Raw genomic sequence first — 18,024 nt, forward strand, 5'->3', positions numbered from 1 at the left:
CAGGTTCGGGCCCCAGAGACAACCAGGCTCCTTCAAGCTCCGTGAAAAACAGCCAGCTGCGTTGGGAAGAGATGCTAAAATGAGAACATGGCTTGAGGGAAGGGCTGGCAGAGCTCAGCTGATATCTGGCCTCATTAACAACACCCAGCTCATCAATCCATACACGAGCAGTTCTGGCAAACTGGACAGAGCACGTGCTGCCTCCTTCTTCCAAGAACCTTACAGGTAGAAGGGCGAAAATCTGCAGAAAATCAGCATCATTAGGTCTGATAATTTTAACTCCTCATTCTGCCATTACTACACTTCTTTTTTTTGTAGCTATTTAAGTTTTCCTACCAAACACCTTAAAAACTTTATTGGATCAAAACCTACATATAAACGGAAAAATACAAAGGGAAGCACTCGACTGACAGCCAAAAGACATTAGAACTGAAAAACTTCACTTTAGATGGAAAAAAATCCCCCAACTCGGTATTTTTAATTGCTTTAGACATCAGCTGCTCTACAGCCAGTGCAACTAACCAGCTTTTCAAAAGGTTCAGCACCTAGCTAGACACTAACTGATCAAAACAACTCATGGATAAGACAGGAAGACGACAGCACCACACTACAAATGCTGATGAAATCCCAACTCCAGGAGCAAGGCTGAGGTCGCTTGGAGGAGTCTCGGCTTCCCTGCCCCTCTCAAAGGACACCCCTTCTGCCCCTTTCAGCTTGGCTGTTAGGAAGGTCCGATTAGCAACGGTGAGCACGGATCCCCCAGGAAAATGATGCAGAGTGTCAGCCATCGGTAGGGCTCTGTGCGCTGAATTTGTTTGAGCCGAACTCTGCGTTTTGCGACTGTCATCACTGCACGTGCAGAGTAGCACTTCAGGACCCAGGAGGGAAAAGAAATCCAAAACAGCTTTCTCAAAGCATTTTAGGGCAAAAAAAAAAATGTATTTTCCAACCATTGTTGCACTGCATTGGGAAGTAACTGTGGCTTTTTAAAGTGTTCCAACAATTTTAGTCAAGAAAACTTGACAGCTTCTTGCCACGTACAGTGTGAATACGACAGCAGCATCACAGCACTGAAGAAAATCACTCTGAGTTGATGACAAACGTGATGGAAACGCCTTTTTTGTTGTTGTTGTCCTGTTGCCAACATGACACTTTGGATTTGCTACAGGGCAAAAGCCCCTACGTGAATACAAACCTTGGCAACTAATCTCACAGCTGCAGTCACTCGGCTGTACTGTCTTTGTCCAAAAATACTGAGAGCAGAGCTTTGCTGTGAGTTGTGGTGCGGATCGGCAGGACCCTCCTCCGCTGAGTTTCCTCCTCCCTTTACACCAGATTAGGCCAGCACACTCACAACTGCCATGAATAGGCATGCCCAAAACACAGAGGGTTAAAGATTTTCCGACAGGTATGCCTATATCGGTAATACATGTAAGGCCAAAAGTAATTAAAAGGAGAGACAGCATTACTTTAGGTAGTCTAAATATCGTCAAGGGAATATCATTACTGAAAAAGAATTCACAAAACCCCACTAACAAAGTTATTTTCCCTATCCATTTTCTTGTAATACCCACAGTTTTTATATGACTATCGTTTAGATGTATGGTATCTTTTCCATTCCCAGTCTTCCAGATGAGGCATTCAAGCATCTTTTTGTGTACAGAACACTGGTAAATTACCCTGACAAACTGACAGAAAATTCAGTTTCAGAAATAATTTCGGCTGTTATCCAGCTGGTAATTTCAAACACTTTCTGGAACAACAATAAAGGTGCGGATACCTAGTTGTTTAGACAGATAGGAAACTGACTGGTAAGTTTCTGCAAAATACTTTTTCTACTGGCACATCTCAAAAGAAAAGTTTAATTTTAGAGTGTAATGGCACAATACAGTAGGTTTTCCAGAGAGAACTCATCTTAGACCATGGCTGAGAAGGATGTAATCTCCTCTGTTTTTTTCTGTTACTGTACAGCAATAAGCTATAGAATAAATGTTTTAGGATGCTACCCCATATTCCTGTATATTTTGGGGTGCACAAAGTTCGACAGATAACTACTGGATCTTACTGCTGTTGAAGCAAGTCTACCTGAAGAAAAAAAGTTTGATACATTGAGGACCAAAAAGAATAAAAACGCTAGTAGAGGAAAAGTTCTGTACCTTGTTGCTCCTTTACTTCAGAGCCCATGTGCCACAGACAGCATTCAATTAAATAATAGTCTCAGCAATAAACAATGACAATACACAACACTACACAACATCACTCCTTTGGCTCAAAATATTTCCAGTTTGTTACCGAACAGTTGTTATGCAAAATCTCCAACACACGGCTGAAAAAATGTAACCTTCATATGCTATAGACGAAAAGGCTAGTAACAAATTGGCAAATGAAATTTAGATTGCACATCCCTTACATATTTTTATTTGTTGTGCAGGTAGAAACAGCATCAGTATAACTTTGGTATTTGTCTGAAAAAGGCTTGGCTGGGAGAGCAGCTGGCATTCACTAGTTCTCCAAGGTAAGTTCTGTCTGAAAAGGAATCAATTTCCAACTTCTGAAAAAAATTGGAGTTTTTCATGTTGCAGCACACCCCAGATACAGTTTTGTTCTCATAGGGATGTTAATAATATTAGTAATAAAATCACACTGAGATGATGAGGTACCACAGCAAGGGTTGCAGGGAAAGATCATTTTTAAAAAGAGCCTTCTGGGAGGTTCTGAGAACTTTCTATTGCCTGGCCTACTCAAAGCCCTTCCTTCCAGTGAGCTTCATTTTTATCTCCGGAAGCAGAATATCATTTAAGATTTTGGGGGTACTGAGTTAGTTAAATACTTAGGACCAATTGTCATCAGAAGGGCAAGATGCTGACTTGCTTGGGCCAGATTCCGTGGGCCAGGAAGAGCAGGGGGGATGAGAGTCAGCATGAGAGCAGAGAACACCTGAGGATCACACACAGGACAAGGGGGCTATGTGAAGTCAGAGAGATCTCTGTAATGGGCGATCACCTGCAGACACCATTCTCATCAAATAGTCAGACAACTATCAGTTGTTAAAAAGGCTCTGGTTGATTCGATGTATCCTGAATGCAAACATCCGTGGTATTAATAGTGAGCAGATGTACTCAATGTGCAACCGAGGCAAAAAGTCTCCTCCTCCCTACTTAAAAGGTTAATCACCACATACATATGTCTAGACAAAAAACTCATCTTCCAGAAACTCTATATGCAGCACTGCAACCCTCCTTGTTTGTATACATACATGTATTTTTTTTAGATGTCAGCCATCTTATTTACCACAGCAACTTGATCCCAGACCTCTGCATTTGCTTTCCTATTTTTTTTTCAGTCACCCTGCCAAAATATAATGTGACTTTATTAATTAGGTACTGAACATAGGGAAAAAGAAAAGTTTAAAAAAGTTTTAAAAAGTTTCAAGTACATAACATGTTTTATAAATAAAACCTAGAGTCCTCTTAATCCATGGGTTTGGCATGAAGGGGAAGCACTCGTGGGGAGGATAGCTGAGAAGCTTATCTAGCCGAAGCCAGTGGTAGAATAATCTGTGTGATAGAGGGGCATCAAGCTCTAATTCTTGGGATGGTGGGAGGCTATAAAAAATTACAGAATCACAGAGTGTTGTTTGAAAAGGAACTGGGGAAAACAAGAGACCAGGGAACAGAAAATTCTTTCTTTTCCACACTGGTAAAAGATGTTTCTGATATGCATCCTTGTCCCCTCAAATATAGGCGTCTCCCATAAAGTCATTTCTGGACTTGTTGACATTTACAGCAAAGTAGTTCTATTCCTCTGGCACAAAATCTGTCACCAGAAACCCCCCTCTTATTGCCATGCCCCGTTGCAATTAGGCTTTACACAGAGAGCGTAGCATAGCGAGACTCTGGCTGTTGCTCTGGCACGAAGAAAGCCACGGGAGGTTATCTTTAATTTCCAGTCATTTATACTTTGGAAGGATTTGCTGCAGAGATTATAAGGCATTCTTTAGGGGTCAGGTAGTCCATGTTAATACCAACTTTCAAAGACAAACTCATTCCTACTCATATTTTTGCTAATACATAGAACATTTTCATAAATATGATAGGCACAGACATGATTTTTACAACCATCAGTCTTCACTGTTAAACACAGCAGCAGCTTTATCCTCAGCAAAAATCTTTAGTATGGTTCTGTGGCTCAGTTTGCAGCCCCAAGGGAACTTGTTCTTCAACTGTAGCTGGCAGGACAAATTTGCCTTTCAGGATTCCAGGCAGCAACTTTTTGTTTGTTTGTTTTTAGTTTATTCCTTTTTGATATCAGCTGCTTTTGCTCTGTGGGAAAGATACTGTCTCCTTGACATGCGAAAGTCCAGACTACACATCAATATATGGAGAATGGAATGAAAGTGTAGTATCAGCAGTAATGTATTTGGCCCAACCCTCTATTTATATCCCCAATATTCATGCAAACCTTGCCCATTATACACTAGGGCACACTGCCTCCACGTGGCAGAATATGCGTTAGACATTTTTTTGTCCTGCATTTCACACAACCTTGTATGTGGCAATCAATTTTGGAAACTGAAGAAATAGAATCCATACATTATTAAAGGGCAATATGAGGACGTGGAACTTAATGCATCATATTGATAACAATGTTCTTCACACAAATATTCACCAGGAATGCACAGTAAAGTACAAAGGCTATATATATATATGTATATATATATATATATAAAGAATGCTTTCTCAAATGTTTATTACACGATGAAAGAAGGCTAATTGAAAAAAAATCACATCCTGAACTTGATCAAAGGGGACCAATTGCTCTTCGGGCCTAGCAGCTAAAAGCAAAATTGAAAGAGCAGTTTTGAAGAATTACATAAAACTGTATCACATTCTTGTCTCAGTTCGTAACTGGTTTGATTCAAACTTGACTACAAGACCATAAAAGTTGCTTTAGCATTAGACCAGCTATGTGATTCAAGTAGCACTAACACTGTGTTACGGGTACAGGGTTTTTCCCATCACTAAATGAAAACACTTTGTGAAATTGGTATATTTTCTTCCACACCACACTCATCCCCACCCCCAAGCCCCAACCTCCACCTACTTTACCAACGTTGTTAGATATACGACCTAAAGAAGAAAGAAAACAATTATTGTTTTGCCCACTTGTGTTTACATTTCAGTCTCTACCAGTTGGCCAGAAGTGCACTCCAGCTTACTGTCAACAAGGTCTTCGTACATAATTTCCAGACTGGAGAGAAGTAAGTGACATGTTACGGCTGAAAGGGTTTTCTAAATCACCAGTGCCATATTATTTAGGATTTCCCTGCTTTGGTTGAGATATATTATGATGCTCCTGTCAAATCTCAATCTTTCTGCACAAAATACACAGTGCAAGGGGGTGCTAAATTTATGGTGAGATTTTTCTTTCACTTTTTTCTTTTTTTTTTTTTTTTGAAAGACAGTGCAAGGTCTAGAGACGACATGAGAATCTCAAAATTAGGGTGTTGCAGGGTGCTATTCCAATTTCAGCTTACATTTCATTGTATAAACATTTTCCCATCTGTTTGGTATCCAGCAAACAATCCTATTAGAAATTTTCCAAGTGTCTGCGTGTTTTTGTCTCTAAGTACTGTCCATTTCAACTTTTCAAAGTATAAATTAGTAGCTATACATCTGTTGTTGTTGCTCTGTTTGAACCTGTTGCTGTCCTGACTGCTGTTGCGTTGGCTGTGCCTGGGGCTGCAAGACATCAGTTTGAGGCACTGACCTCCACGTCAGAGGATGCTGTTCTGTTATCTGGTTCCCCAGAGGAGCAATGGAGTTCACCAGGGTGGTCAGGTTTATAAAATGGGCCACAGACTGAGGGTTGGCGGCCTCCGGCTGCGGCTGGATCTGAATGTCATTCTGGCGGTTGTGCAGCATGGCGGAACCACTGACGGTGTCAAACGTCACGGTGAGAATGGAGTTGTCCAGCTGCAGCTGGCGCTCGGGCGCAGCCAGGTGGCCCACTGCCACCGGCTGGAGGTTTGTGAACTGGGTGCCAGCGGCCGTCGTAATGGGGGTAACGGTGATGTTTGTCAGCCCGACGGAACTGGACGGGGCTGTGACATTGGGGTCGCCAAGGGTCACCACCACCTGAGGAAAAACAGAAAGGTAACCTGACTGTCAAATATCTGGCACTGAGGAAAAAACAACTGAGTGCTGATTGACTCGTATGTTGCTGCTGCCAGCAAAAGAAGCCATACAGATAGAGGGGAATATAAAAAGCTTTGAATGGAACAGCTTCCAAGTACAGAAGTAAGGAGATAATGGGGGAGGGCATACGTAACATTCAAAACCGTCAGCCAAATTAACTGTCACACCTGTAGACATAGCTTCAGCCAGTTAGTGGTACCTGGCAAACAAGGAGATGGTAACACTGAAGGAAATAAAAACAGATATGAGGAATGGTCTGGCCTGATTTTTTTTTTCTTTTTAATTCCTATTTATCTTTGTAGTACTGCAATTTATCAAACTAGCCCTAAATGTTCCGATTGCTCTTTCTGTGTTTGCTATTAGGGAAACAGTTTATCCCCCTAAGCAATGCCAGCTGCCCATCACCCTTCTACTGGAGCTTTACCTGCTGAATGCTCTGTACAGCTGAGTTAGTTTCATCTCCAACATTTCCTGTAAATTCAGCTTCCTTTTCTGTGTATTCACTGAAGGCAGGGTCCTCAGGCACTTGAGCTTCCTCCTCCTCACCTGACTTTTGCTTCCGTTTCTGGCCACGTTTAGGAGCTTTCATATGCTGTTTCCCTTCTGGTAATTCGCTCTGTTCCAAGGCTAATTCTGGCTGGAGTGATGAATTTCCAAACAAAACACTAAGCAAAATGACTTGATGAAGTTCCAAGTAAGACACTATCACCTGAAGTTGTTTTACTGTCGATTCTCAAGCAAAGGATCAAACTTTAGCAAAAACTTGTTTTCAGAGAATGAGAATTCATGTTCTAATTACCTCAATTTTATGAGCATGTTATATAACAAAACAAATCAACAACTTGCATCTACTTATGCTGCTACATCTTAGAACACAGCATGCCACACATTAAGCTAGGACTGGTTCTCTAAAAACCGTATTCCTTGCCTACCAGCCCACAATTGGCTATGACACATAACAAAAAAAATGATGTCCCCAATTCACTCTCCAGCAGGCCTGACACCTTGTCACCATAAGAATTCAGCAATGGTGAATTTACCTGAACAATCCCAATTGAGGAGGCATCAATGGTAGTAGTCTCTGGCAGCTGCTCTAAATCATCAATCCTCACTGAAAGGATCTGTGAACAAAGAGGTATCAGCCTGGTGAACAGCAGCAGAACAGACCACAGCCAAACAATACAGCATAGCCTTGATAAATCCTGTCACAAAGCAAAAATGATGTAATCTAACATTTTCCATGTATCATTTAATATAATGCATGGCTTTTTTTTTTTTTTTAAAGTAACTTTCATCATATGACATAGAATCATAGAATGGTTTGGGTTGGAAGGGACCTTAAGGACCATCTAATCCAACCTCCTGCCATGGTCAGGGACACCTCCCACCAGACCACGCTGCCCAAAGCCCCATCCAGCCTGGCCTTGAGCGCCTCCAGGGATGGGGCATCCACAGCTTCTCTGGGCAGCCTGTGCCAGCGCCTCACCACCCTCACAGTGAAGAATTTCTTCCTTACACCGAATGTAAACCTACCCTCTTTTAGTTTAAAACGATTCCCCCTTGTCCTGTCCTGTCATTATATGATTGAACAAAGAATTGCTCTCCAACTTTTTTATAAGCCCCCTTTAAGTACTGAGAGGCTGCAGTGAGGTCTCCCCAGAGCCTTCTCTTCTCCAGGCTGAACATCCCCAACTCTCTCAGCCTTTCTTCATAGGAGAGATGCTCCAGCCCCTTGATCATCTTTGTGGCCCTCCTCTGGCCCCGCTCTAACAAATCTACATCCTGCTTGTGCTGGGACTCCATGCAGCACTCCAAGTGGGGCCTCCCAAGGGCAGAGCAGAGGGGCACAGTCCCCTCCCTCCACCCACTGCCCACCCCTCTGTTGATGCAGCCCAGGACGCAGTTGGCCTTCTGGGTTGCAAGCGCGCACTGCTGGCTCATGTCAAGCTTTTTGTCCACCAGAACCCCCGAGTCCTTCTCTGCAGGGCTGCTCCCAATGAGTTCTTCTCCCAGTCTGTGCTCCTGTCTGGGATTACCCTGACCCAGGTGCAGCACCTTGCACTTGGACGTGTTGAATCTCATGCAGTTCACATGGGCCCATTTCTCAACCTTGTTCAGGACCCTTTAGATGGCATCCCTTGCTTCTGTTGTATCGACTGCACCACTCAGCTTGGTGTCACCTGCAAACTTGCTGAGGGTGCACTCGATCCCACTGTCCGTGTCATTAATAAAGGTATTAAACAGCACCAGTCCCAGGACAGACCCCTGAGGGACACCACTTGTCACCAGCCTCCACCTGGACACAGAGCCATTGACCACCACTCCCTGGGTGCAACCTTCAAGCCAATTCTTTATCCACTGAATGGTCCACCCATCAAGTCTGTCTCTCTCCAATTTGGAGATGGGGATGTCATGTGGGACCGTGGCAAAGGCCTTACAGAAGTCCAGGTAAATGACATCGGTCAGTCTTCCCTTGTCAATCTTTTCCTTCTCACTGAAAACCAACAAAGTTTAAAGACAACACTAGAAGAAAGTGTTTATTTTCATATTCCAGACAGAACACAACCCACTGAGAATTGAGGAATTCTATAGTAATGTAATGTTTTGTCAAACATAATTAGACAAAAAAAATATTATTTTAATTACTATTTATAAATGTATTGTGTCCTATTCCCTTATTTTCAGCAAAATCTATACTTCTCAGCTTATTGAAGAACAGAAACAAATTGCCCTATAGATTGCAGATACTTAGCTGCATTTTTAAATCAAAAATCAATAAACAGAAGTTTTTGTTGACTGCCTACATTTCATCATGATGACAGGGAAGGAATAGTTCAATGCAAAGCAATGCTGATGATAAACTGCTGGTAAAATAAAACCTCAAAGGGAAAGGAGAAGCCTTAGTCAACCTAAACAATAAATGCTGAGAAAAAATACAATATCTATTCAGAAATTTAGAACAAAGAAAGAGCCCCATTACGGTCAGACAAAACATCCCTCTAATCCAAATTCTCTGCAGTCAGCATTCATCTTTAATACTAAGAATCATTTTACATCATCAGCAGATACTGCTGTCATCTCTATTCACCACTTCTTTCAGATCACTTCTAAATACGGAGAACACAATGGGAAAAAAGAATTGATTATGGTCACTAGTACATGAAGACAAAACATGAAAAGAAATATGCATTTAAGCTGAGGGGGAAAAAAAAAGGGATTTAAGTAATCAGAAGAACTTCATTTTTAGGGAGTGGTGATCAGGTATGTTTACTACTGAAACATAACAAAATAGCTGATTCGGCTAAGTGCATGCTTAACAGATGCTACCTGAGCTGGTATTTATCCTTAACCTTAAAACTGGCATCAAAAGAGAACAGGAAAAAAAAAAAGAGGGGGGGGGGGGTTGATGGGGGAGGAATTCCCTTCAAGTCACTGAAGGTCATAAAGTTTCCTAAAAAAAAAAAAAAAAAAAAAAGAAAAGTCAAAAAACAAACCACTCTATGATCTACCTGCCAAACTAACTCACCTCTGGATGTTTACGCCTCATATGTCGACTCATGGATGCTCTGGTAGAAACCTTTGTCCCACACAGCTGACAGCTCTGGGCTTCTACCTTATCATGAGTGAGCTGTATGTGCTTCTGGAGCATGTAATCAGTGACATACTTCTTATCGCAGACAGAACATGTCCACTGTTTTCCTACTGGTGGCAGATGGAAGGAAAAGCTATTAGCAACAGCCCCCGAAGATGAGTATCATACGAGAACTAGGAGAAAAGTTAAGCTGTAGTCTTTTATTACTGTATTTTAGAGGATTTACCTGTATGAATTAGCTTATGAGTCTCCATCGTATTTCTCTCACTAAAAGTCTTCCCACAGAGCTCACACATAAAATCTTTGATTCCTGTAAGAGTACATTTAGTGTAAGAGCAATAAGAGTATTACTAAGAGTAATACACTTAGTGTAAGAGTAATAAAGGCACCTGGGACAATTCTGAATCTTGTATTACCAAAACACTCCACCCCACAGCCAAACAAATAAAAAGCCCAGTTTCACCAGCTATTTTCATTACGCCATGCCACTGTATCAGTCTGAAAATAAATCAGAAAATAACGTTTTGTTCCGTGGAATAGGAAACTGGAGACTAATTTAAAACAAAAGCAACACTCTAGGTCTATCCTAGACTAAACCAACCACCCTTAAAAAGCGGAAACATGAAAGCAACCAAACACACCTTAACTGTATAATAGGTGGTCTTGACTGACCAAAACCTCACTTTTGAAAAAGCACAATATGCATATTTGTTTTAATAATGTTCCTCATATTCTCTCACTGTTCTATATAAGAGCTCTCTCAGGAAGCATTTAGCTGATTCAGTGCAGCTTTTGTACATCCTTAGGGACCTCACCTGTGTGTCTTTTGTAATGCTTCAGCATGTTGACTTTCTGTGCAAATTTTCGGTGACATTCCTTGCACTCGTATTCTTTAATCCCTTTGTGAAGCTTCATGTGGTGACGAAGCGCATGTTTTGTCTTCATTCCTGTGAGGTACAAAGATACAGCTAAAAGCACAGTATGATGATTTTCTCCATTCTCCCACCTTCAGAAGGGAGCTCAGGATGACCAACCACATGTTAGCCAATAGCTCTAAGTTGGTATCTGCTGTGTATCCGCTATTCAATGTTTTTAATTGTTTAGGTAGCAGTGCACATTATCATTATTATTTTAGTTCCAGGCAAGATCTCTGGAAAACATCTGAAGAACCATGTGGAAGAAGCAAAACAGCAGGGAGAAGCAAAGATAAAACATCCTTAGGGATGTCAGACTTACTGCCTTCCGCTAATATGTCAGTTCAGATATGGTTCAAGTTATAGCTCAAGTAATTCAAAAATTCAAAGCAACTTTGACTCCTAAAGCTCTTAGAAAGAGAAATTACTCTACTTCTTAAGTCTGAAAACAGTCTAGAATGAAAGAAATCAAACAACAAACAAACAAACCAAAACAACTTTTATTCACTTTGGTACTGCAAATGCAGTGGAATTCACTCAGGCAAGCACTCCTCAATCTAACAGAACAGAGGCAAATTTCATTGACTTCAGATGTGTCTTACAGGTCGTGGAACTAGATTGTAAAATTACGGGTGTTTAATATATGCATAAGGCTCCTAATTAATACAGTTTCTAACACTCTAAAGAATTTACATTCTGAGTACCTTCCCAATATTCTAAGTCATTAGAATAATGGAAGTCATTTTAATTCAGATGTTCACCTGCTACTCAGTATCACAGTTAATGGAAAACAAGGCATTAGACATACCTTTGCCACATTCTGCACACAAGTATTCTCGGATATTATCATGGACCCGCATGTGTTCTTTTAACATGTCTTTCCTAGCAAATGATTTGCCACATTGCTCACAAGCATGACTTTTTACACCTTAAAAATAAATTTAAAAGACAACATAAACAAAAAAAAATGTTAATGAAAAATGTGCATCCCCTAACACCTGACTAAACTGGTGAATTAGAGGGCAACAGTCCACCTGTGTTGACAGCCATATCTTTCATGCATATTGTAGCCCAGACTGGATTAGGAGACATTAGAGAGAGAAAAAAGCTGGCTTTTTGTGCGAGATCTAAAAAAAGAAAGCCTGAGGTAGGAAAACACTGCATAGCATGAAATAATAATGAGCTGTTAAAAATGATTTTGCAATAGCAATTTTCAGCCTGTGTAATGGTGAGAAGGTGACATGGAGAAGAATTTGAGGAAGAACGGAATACAGAATTAGGATTTTAGCAGATGAATCCTGCATTATATTAACTAAGATCTGGGTTGTGTGCCTTGACCAAACATCTTCATTAACACTATCTGTTTTAGAAAACTGGTCTACCTTAAAAGCATAAATATATCATTTATCTTATTGTAACTTACAGTAAAAACCCGTAACTTATTTCTCCCTGAAAAAAAATAAGGCAGGCATTGGCAACAGAAATTTCTTTGTAATACTGAGAATGATAAAGAAACACAACATTTTTACCTGTATGTATAAGCTTATGTCTTTCCAGATTCCCTATACTGTTAAAAATCCTTCCACAGATTTCACATGGATGGATGTATCTGAAACCAGAGAGACCAAAACTGTCATGCTTTTCCTGAGACAGAGGTGGTTTTCAGGCATTTTTGTCAGTGTGTTTGGTAATACTAATTACTAGAAAAGTTCCTTGAAACATAAATGCATTTTAAAAATGAGCCTTAGAAACACCAGGTTTGCTGAAGGCATTGCTATGCCCTCAAATGATATATTTTTTAAAAATTCTTATTAAAACCATAGATTTATTGTTTATAAAGCCCAAACTGGGTCACTGTTGACTAATCATTTTAAGTGAATTGGCAGTGATATATAAGCATTTCGAACTTCTAATCAACATTTTAACACCCATTAGTTTCTGGTCTTTTAGTACAACCCAATTCTCTAAAATCATCAGATGGCAGAGCCACTGTGACTTCAAGATAGCTCTTCGTATCAGTCCAACAAGTCATCTTACTTCTGTACATTAGGATCAGGCAGGTTCTCCCGATGAATGACCATGTGTGCATGGTAAGTTGCCTTCAAAGCAAAACGTCGATTACAAATGCTACAGCCATAGCCTTTCTCCTTGTGCACATCCATTATATGCTTCAGGTACTCCTTCCCTCGGCCGAAAGTTAACTGTGGAATGAACCAATAGTGAATGAAAGGGGAAAAACGTCCTTAGAACAGCAATGATCTCATACTAAGTCTTACTGGGATCTCAAGCCAGAGCTACTAGTCAGAAATACCCTGCGTATCACTAGGTGAAAATTCTGGGAAAGCTAGATTCAGGCCTGAACCTGTTTGGCCATTACAAACACACTGCTACAGGACATCGGTTAACTCACTTGGAAAACTAGCTTGAGATGTTATCTCTGGCTTCTTGCTGACAGAGGGCAGAAGTGCAGGAGAACAGTTTGCTCAGTTTTGGACAGAAGTCGTGCTTCTTACACTGCACAAGTAGAGGACCTCCAATTATCTGTGCACTGAGGAACAGTCTTGAAGAGAGCCACATCTAACCTCCACTAGCTGTTGAATCAAGGACGTCACAGATGGAGAGAAATGTCTTTCGGAATTTAGGGATAGAGTAAGCTCTCTTCTGCAGAGCAAGAAGAGTTGGTATTTCTAGGCATTTGCAGAGCAGCGATTCCAGCTCAGGTCCTGGAAGCACTACAGCGATGACAGCCAGGTGCTTGACCTGGGCTAAGTAACCTTGCATATACATATATGCTCCTATATATCAGGGCAAAGTGCCATGACATGATCTTTTGCTCTGATTTTGGAATTATTCAGGGTATAACTGACAGTACTGAATAGCTTGGTGAAGATGTCCTTTGGGAAAAGGAAAAAATAAAGACAGATATCCTCAGAAGACATATGTCATTAACTTATTTATATGTGGTTCTCCCTTAGGAATGTGTGAATTTTCAGCCAAAAAGAGCCTCCCCATTTCATCACAGGTAACACTCACTTCCCACTGCCTTACACAGTTGTTTACCTCACAGACACTTATAAAAGTGCTAAAAACAAACAAAATAAAAAGAGCTTCCAGAAAGAGCTTTCTAATTTGAATGGCACAATTTCCCACATTTAGAAGCATACATTTTGATGCAGTTTATGTACCCATTAAGTGCCAGACATTATAATTACCACATTGAAAGCAAGTACACGATTAACTGCTGTGATACCACATCTTATGCTTACTGACACAAGCTTAAAATCAGCTTGCATTTAAAAACAGTTTGCAGATAAGAACAGAAAAATGACATATTAATATCTCTGAGTCTTTAAAATGAAAAGAAGATAGCCTAAGTACTTTCACCACATTAAGAGTAGACTGTGAAATAAAGTCTGATTTCCAAAGGCCAAGTTGGTGGCTTAACTACCAAGGTTCTCCTGTCCCACTGTCAGTTTGGCCAATTTTGCTGTTGTCACTGATTCATTTTGCATCCCCCCCACCACAGCACTGTGTGGTCCCCCAGTTAGGGTACAGAATCCAAATGGGCCTTGAAGATCCCATTCTTCCTCGTTATTTCTTTACTAAATGGCAAAAGCCATGCAATAAGAGATTGAAAGAGTCTTCCTCTGTTCAATGACAAGTGAGTAAAGTGTGCCAGTAGAACCATCCTGTTAGTAACAGAATAGGCCAAGAATATGCAGTCATGCTGAACATTAACAACAGTGTTAATCCTCCAGACTGGATATCCACTAGAGGACATCTGATCTCGTCAAATTGAATCAAACTGCAGTTGGTATCATTCAGAATTGCCACAACAACTTTAATTTGCACATAATTAAAAGATAGCGTAAGATTTGAATATTCCTTTATTGTTTCTTCCTCCAGTTTTGCTTGCTTGCTGCTTTACACAGAGGGAAGTGTATATTTATGTATTTATCTTTTTAAGTATTTAACATTTGCCTTACAGAACACCACCTGATGTCTTACAGAATAAGATCACTTCCTAGAACAGAGGTAACAAGCACTGCAGAGAAGAGCAGACCTGTGAACTGGCCTACTCTTTGCTAATCCTCAGTGTTACTTAAAACTGAATAATTTATAAATGTCTCCACTCCTTCCCCCCATCAAATTAATTTGAAAGTATTTAAAGCTACCTGGCACCTTTTGCAGCTATACTTGTGAGGCTCAGAATCTGCACTTTCATCAGAGTTGTCATCGTTTTCCTCTGATGAGATTCCAATTTTACCAATGAATTCTTCTCTCTGGTGATCGTCCATTAGTGCTATATCCTGTGTAGGGTAGGAAAGAATATTCTGTTTTAATAAAGACCTATGTCAACAGGTAACAGCTTGACAGCTGGTTTTTTTTTTTTTTTGCCACCCTGACTGCTTCACATTAACAACTGCTGTAATGTTATTATTTATAACATCCTCCCACTTCATTCAATTCAGGTAAACGAAGTCCCTCTGTGCATGACTAAACAAGGAACAACTGTTTATCTAAACAGATAATACTCAGTTTTTGTATATAAAAGGAATTTGAACGTAAAAAGATACCCAACTGGTTCAGTATTACAACCATATAAGCGTCTTTATAAGCATCACTGAGTGATACAATTCCTTTCAATTTTGTGCTAACCCAGTTACGTCAAAATAATCAGTGTCTGTTTAGGCACTAGTAATAGTGGTGTTTTTATTTTATATTTTTCTTTTTAAAAATGATTTGGGTCATTTTGACTAAACCAGCTTAGGAACTGAGCACACAGCCAGTTATGCTGGCATATACAAGAGAATCACATTCACTGTGATTCAATTACTTTTCTGGCTTGTTTGCTGGAACAATGCATCTGTTAGCAGTCCTCCTGTTAAACAGGTCATTATTCTCCCTGCCTTAAGCTGTTCTGCAGTGGTGCCTGAAATAACTTTAAATATGATAGTCCACGTACTCTGTAGCAGTCCACCTGTGGAACACAGAGCCATGGGTAAATCAGAACGCGACACTTGCTAGGCCGCCATAGAAACATCACTGCACAGGGTACACAACCACTGCTGTGTTGCCAGTATGAACACGCGGCTGTAACAGTCTGAACATATTTATTGATACGCTTATTAATGCTTGCTAAATAACAGGCCTTTCCTACTAAAATATTAACACAATACCTTAAAATGGACATGAATATGATCTCTCAGCACATCCACCCTGAAAAATTTCCGCCCACAGATTTCACAGGTGTACTTCTTGTCTCCATGTGTTAAAAGGTGTTTGTTCATATTGCTTCTGCATGAAAATACCTAAGACAGAAGAAGAAGGATGGGTTTTTGTATCATGCCCAGCAGGACTACAATTCTTTATAAGTTATCCAACGGACTGCTCAGAACATATTTACTATCCCATATTATTCATTCTGGCCAGAAACATGTAGGAACTCGGCAGACTACCTCAGAAACTGCTGACACAGCAAAATACACATAAACAGCTTCAAAGAACTGACTGAAATTGCCTGCTTGTCAGAGGTTGACTTCCAAAAAAGATGGAGCAGAATTACATAAGGTAAATTTAGAAATATTTAGACTGCGTGTTCTGAACCAAGAACGTTGCCTCTATCTGTAAAAAGATACATACACAAAATCTATCTTTAATAAATATCTATCTTTATCTATCTATCTTTAATAAATATCTGATATTTAACGTATTGAAAAAATTAAAAAAAAAGGCCTACAGACCAAATTAAGTATTGCTTGAGCACATCTTGCACCATAAATCATTAAACATTTATCGAACCACTAGTTAAACCCACAATATTCATACTAGTGACAACAGCAACTTCAGATCATGAGAATTAGCTCCCAAACACAACAGTGGCATGGTCACACAATGAGTTCACTTTGAATTCTAACAGAAAATGATTTCCAATGCACACAGTCAACTCTAGCTGTTTACATTCTGGCAGAAAAACTTCATGCTAAATAGTGTTAAGCCAAGGAATTCCACTGGCAGACACAGTGGCCACATTACACTCTATGTTTTGTTACATGTCCTGAAAAAATTCTAGCCCGAGCTTCGGTTTTGTTCTTATTTTTGCCATAACAGCTCTCAGTGTCTCTAGACACAGTGTGCTTGGACATATAATGGAGCTGACGCAGCTGAAAGAGCAACAAACACCTTGGCTGGGCCCCAGAACTCGCTGCTAACTGACCGCATGCCTGTCTGAGCTGCGAGGTAATCTGATTTGGCAGATACCTTAGGGAACGTCATTTACCTAAAACCTTTTGGCAGGCTAAGTGTCTATTCAGGTAGACAGTTACTGTGGTTTAATACATGGGTGGTAACTTGTTATGCCACGATAACTCATTCAGAAGCTCTGGGTTGAGGCACAGCATACCCTTGGAGTGTTCTTGGAGCTACAACACAGAGCTTCACGGGGCACATGCTGGCAAAGAAGCCTACCTTCCCACACACGGGGCATCCTGAAGGCTCCTTCTTGTAGCGAACCATGTTTTCCGTGCTGTGTTCAAAGTCTTCTCTTTTCACACGCCTCACCCCTTAACAGAACAGTCCCCATCAAAAAAACAAAACAAAAAAAATAAACCATGGTTTTCCACTCCAATCTGCATGCCCTCTCAGGTGAATACTGTAAAGAAGAGTGAAACACTGGGAAGAGCCTCAACGCAGAAGTTAATTGCTAGCAAAAGGAGAATTGCTTAGTTAAAATGGTGTCTTAAGAATATAGAAGCAGTCTGCCAAAGTGATGTATCCCAAGTGTTGGATATTACATGAACTATACTGTGTCTGAAAACAGACATTTATTGTCAACAGTAAAACAGGCAGATGTAGTAGGCCTTGGCATTTTGATCAGTTACCTGTCCTAGAAATTCTCCCCAAAAATCTCTAAGGAGAGAGGGAACCATCTGGAAGCTTTCAGACCTTTCTCTGATACTTCCAAGAGGGCTGCTGCTCTTCTGTGAAAGTTGAACACGAAACTTCTTGCCATTTCCACTCTAACCCTTGTCCTCTAGCTGTCCTCTAGTTCATGACACAGAGGGCTGAATCATGCGAGGCCAGTGACGATCAGCTATACCCAAGGCAACAAATCAGATAATCTGACTGCCTTTTTTTTTTTTTTTAAATCACCTGTGGTCTTATCATCTCTACCACTAGTGGCATTTTAATATATACTTCAGCAATCTATCATCACCCAAGTTTTTCCACTCTCTCTGAGTACTTATAAGATCTTTAGACACTTGAAATTTCAAACAGACAAATATTAAATTATTTTCAAACATTTCCCCAGATTTTGACA

General features: G+C 40.4%; 1 protein-coding gene across 14 annotated transcripts in view; it reads right to left on the reverse strand.

Moving 5' to 3' along the window:
- Positions 1-2,151: 2,151 nt before the first annotated feature.
- The window catches only part of PRDM15 (PR/SET domain 15), a 40,560-nt gene continuing 24,687 nt past the window's right edge, over positions 2,152-18,024 (reverse strand). For 11 of the 14 annotated variants that reach the window (XM_080577638.1, XM_080577636.1, XM_080577648.1 and 8 more), the window contains 12 exons: positions 17,172-17,266; positions 15,884-16,015; positions 14,879-15,013; positions 12,741-12,904; positions 12,233-12,312; positions 11,512-11,631; positions 10,605-10,736; positions 10,016-10,099; positions 9,724-9,899; positions 7,238-7,318; positions 6,622-6,834; positions 2,152-6,137 (listed from right to left, as the gene is read on the reverse strand). In XM_080577638.1, the coding sequence (XP_080433764.1) occupies positions 5,661-6,137; positions 6,622-6,834; positions 7,238-7,318; positions 9,724-9,899; positions 10,016-10,099; positions 10,605-10,736; positions 11,512-11,631; positions 12,233-12,312; positions 12,741-12,904; positions 14,879-15,013; positions 15,884-16,015; positions 17,172-17,266 (1,889 nt within the window). In that variant the 3' untranslated portion in view covers positions 2,152-5,660. The remainder of the gene's footprint in view (positions 6,138-6,621; positions 6,835-7,237; positions 7,319-9,723; positions 9,900-10,015; positions 10,100-10,604; positions 10,737-11,511; positions 11,632-12,232; positions 12,313-12,740; positions 12,905-14,878; positions 15,014-15,883; positions 16,016-17,171; positions 17,267-18,024) is intronic. The other 3 variants (XM_080577639.1, XM_080577637.1, XM_080577645.1) reach the window with 1 other exon arrangement.

The sequence above is a fragment of the Anser brachyrhynchus genome (genome assembly GCF_964034855.1).
Source record: "Anser brachyrhynchus genome assembly, chromosome: 1".
Classification (NCBI taxonomy): domain Eukaryota; kingdom Metazoa; phylum Chordata; class Aves; order Anseriformes; family Anatidae; genus Anser; species Anser brachyrhynchus.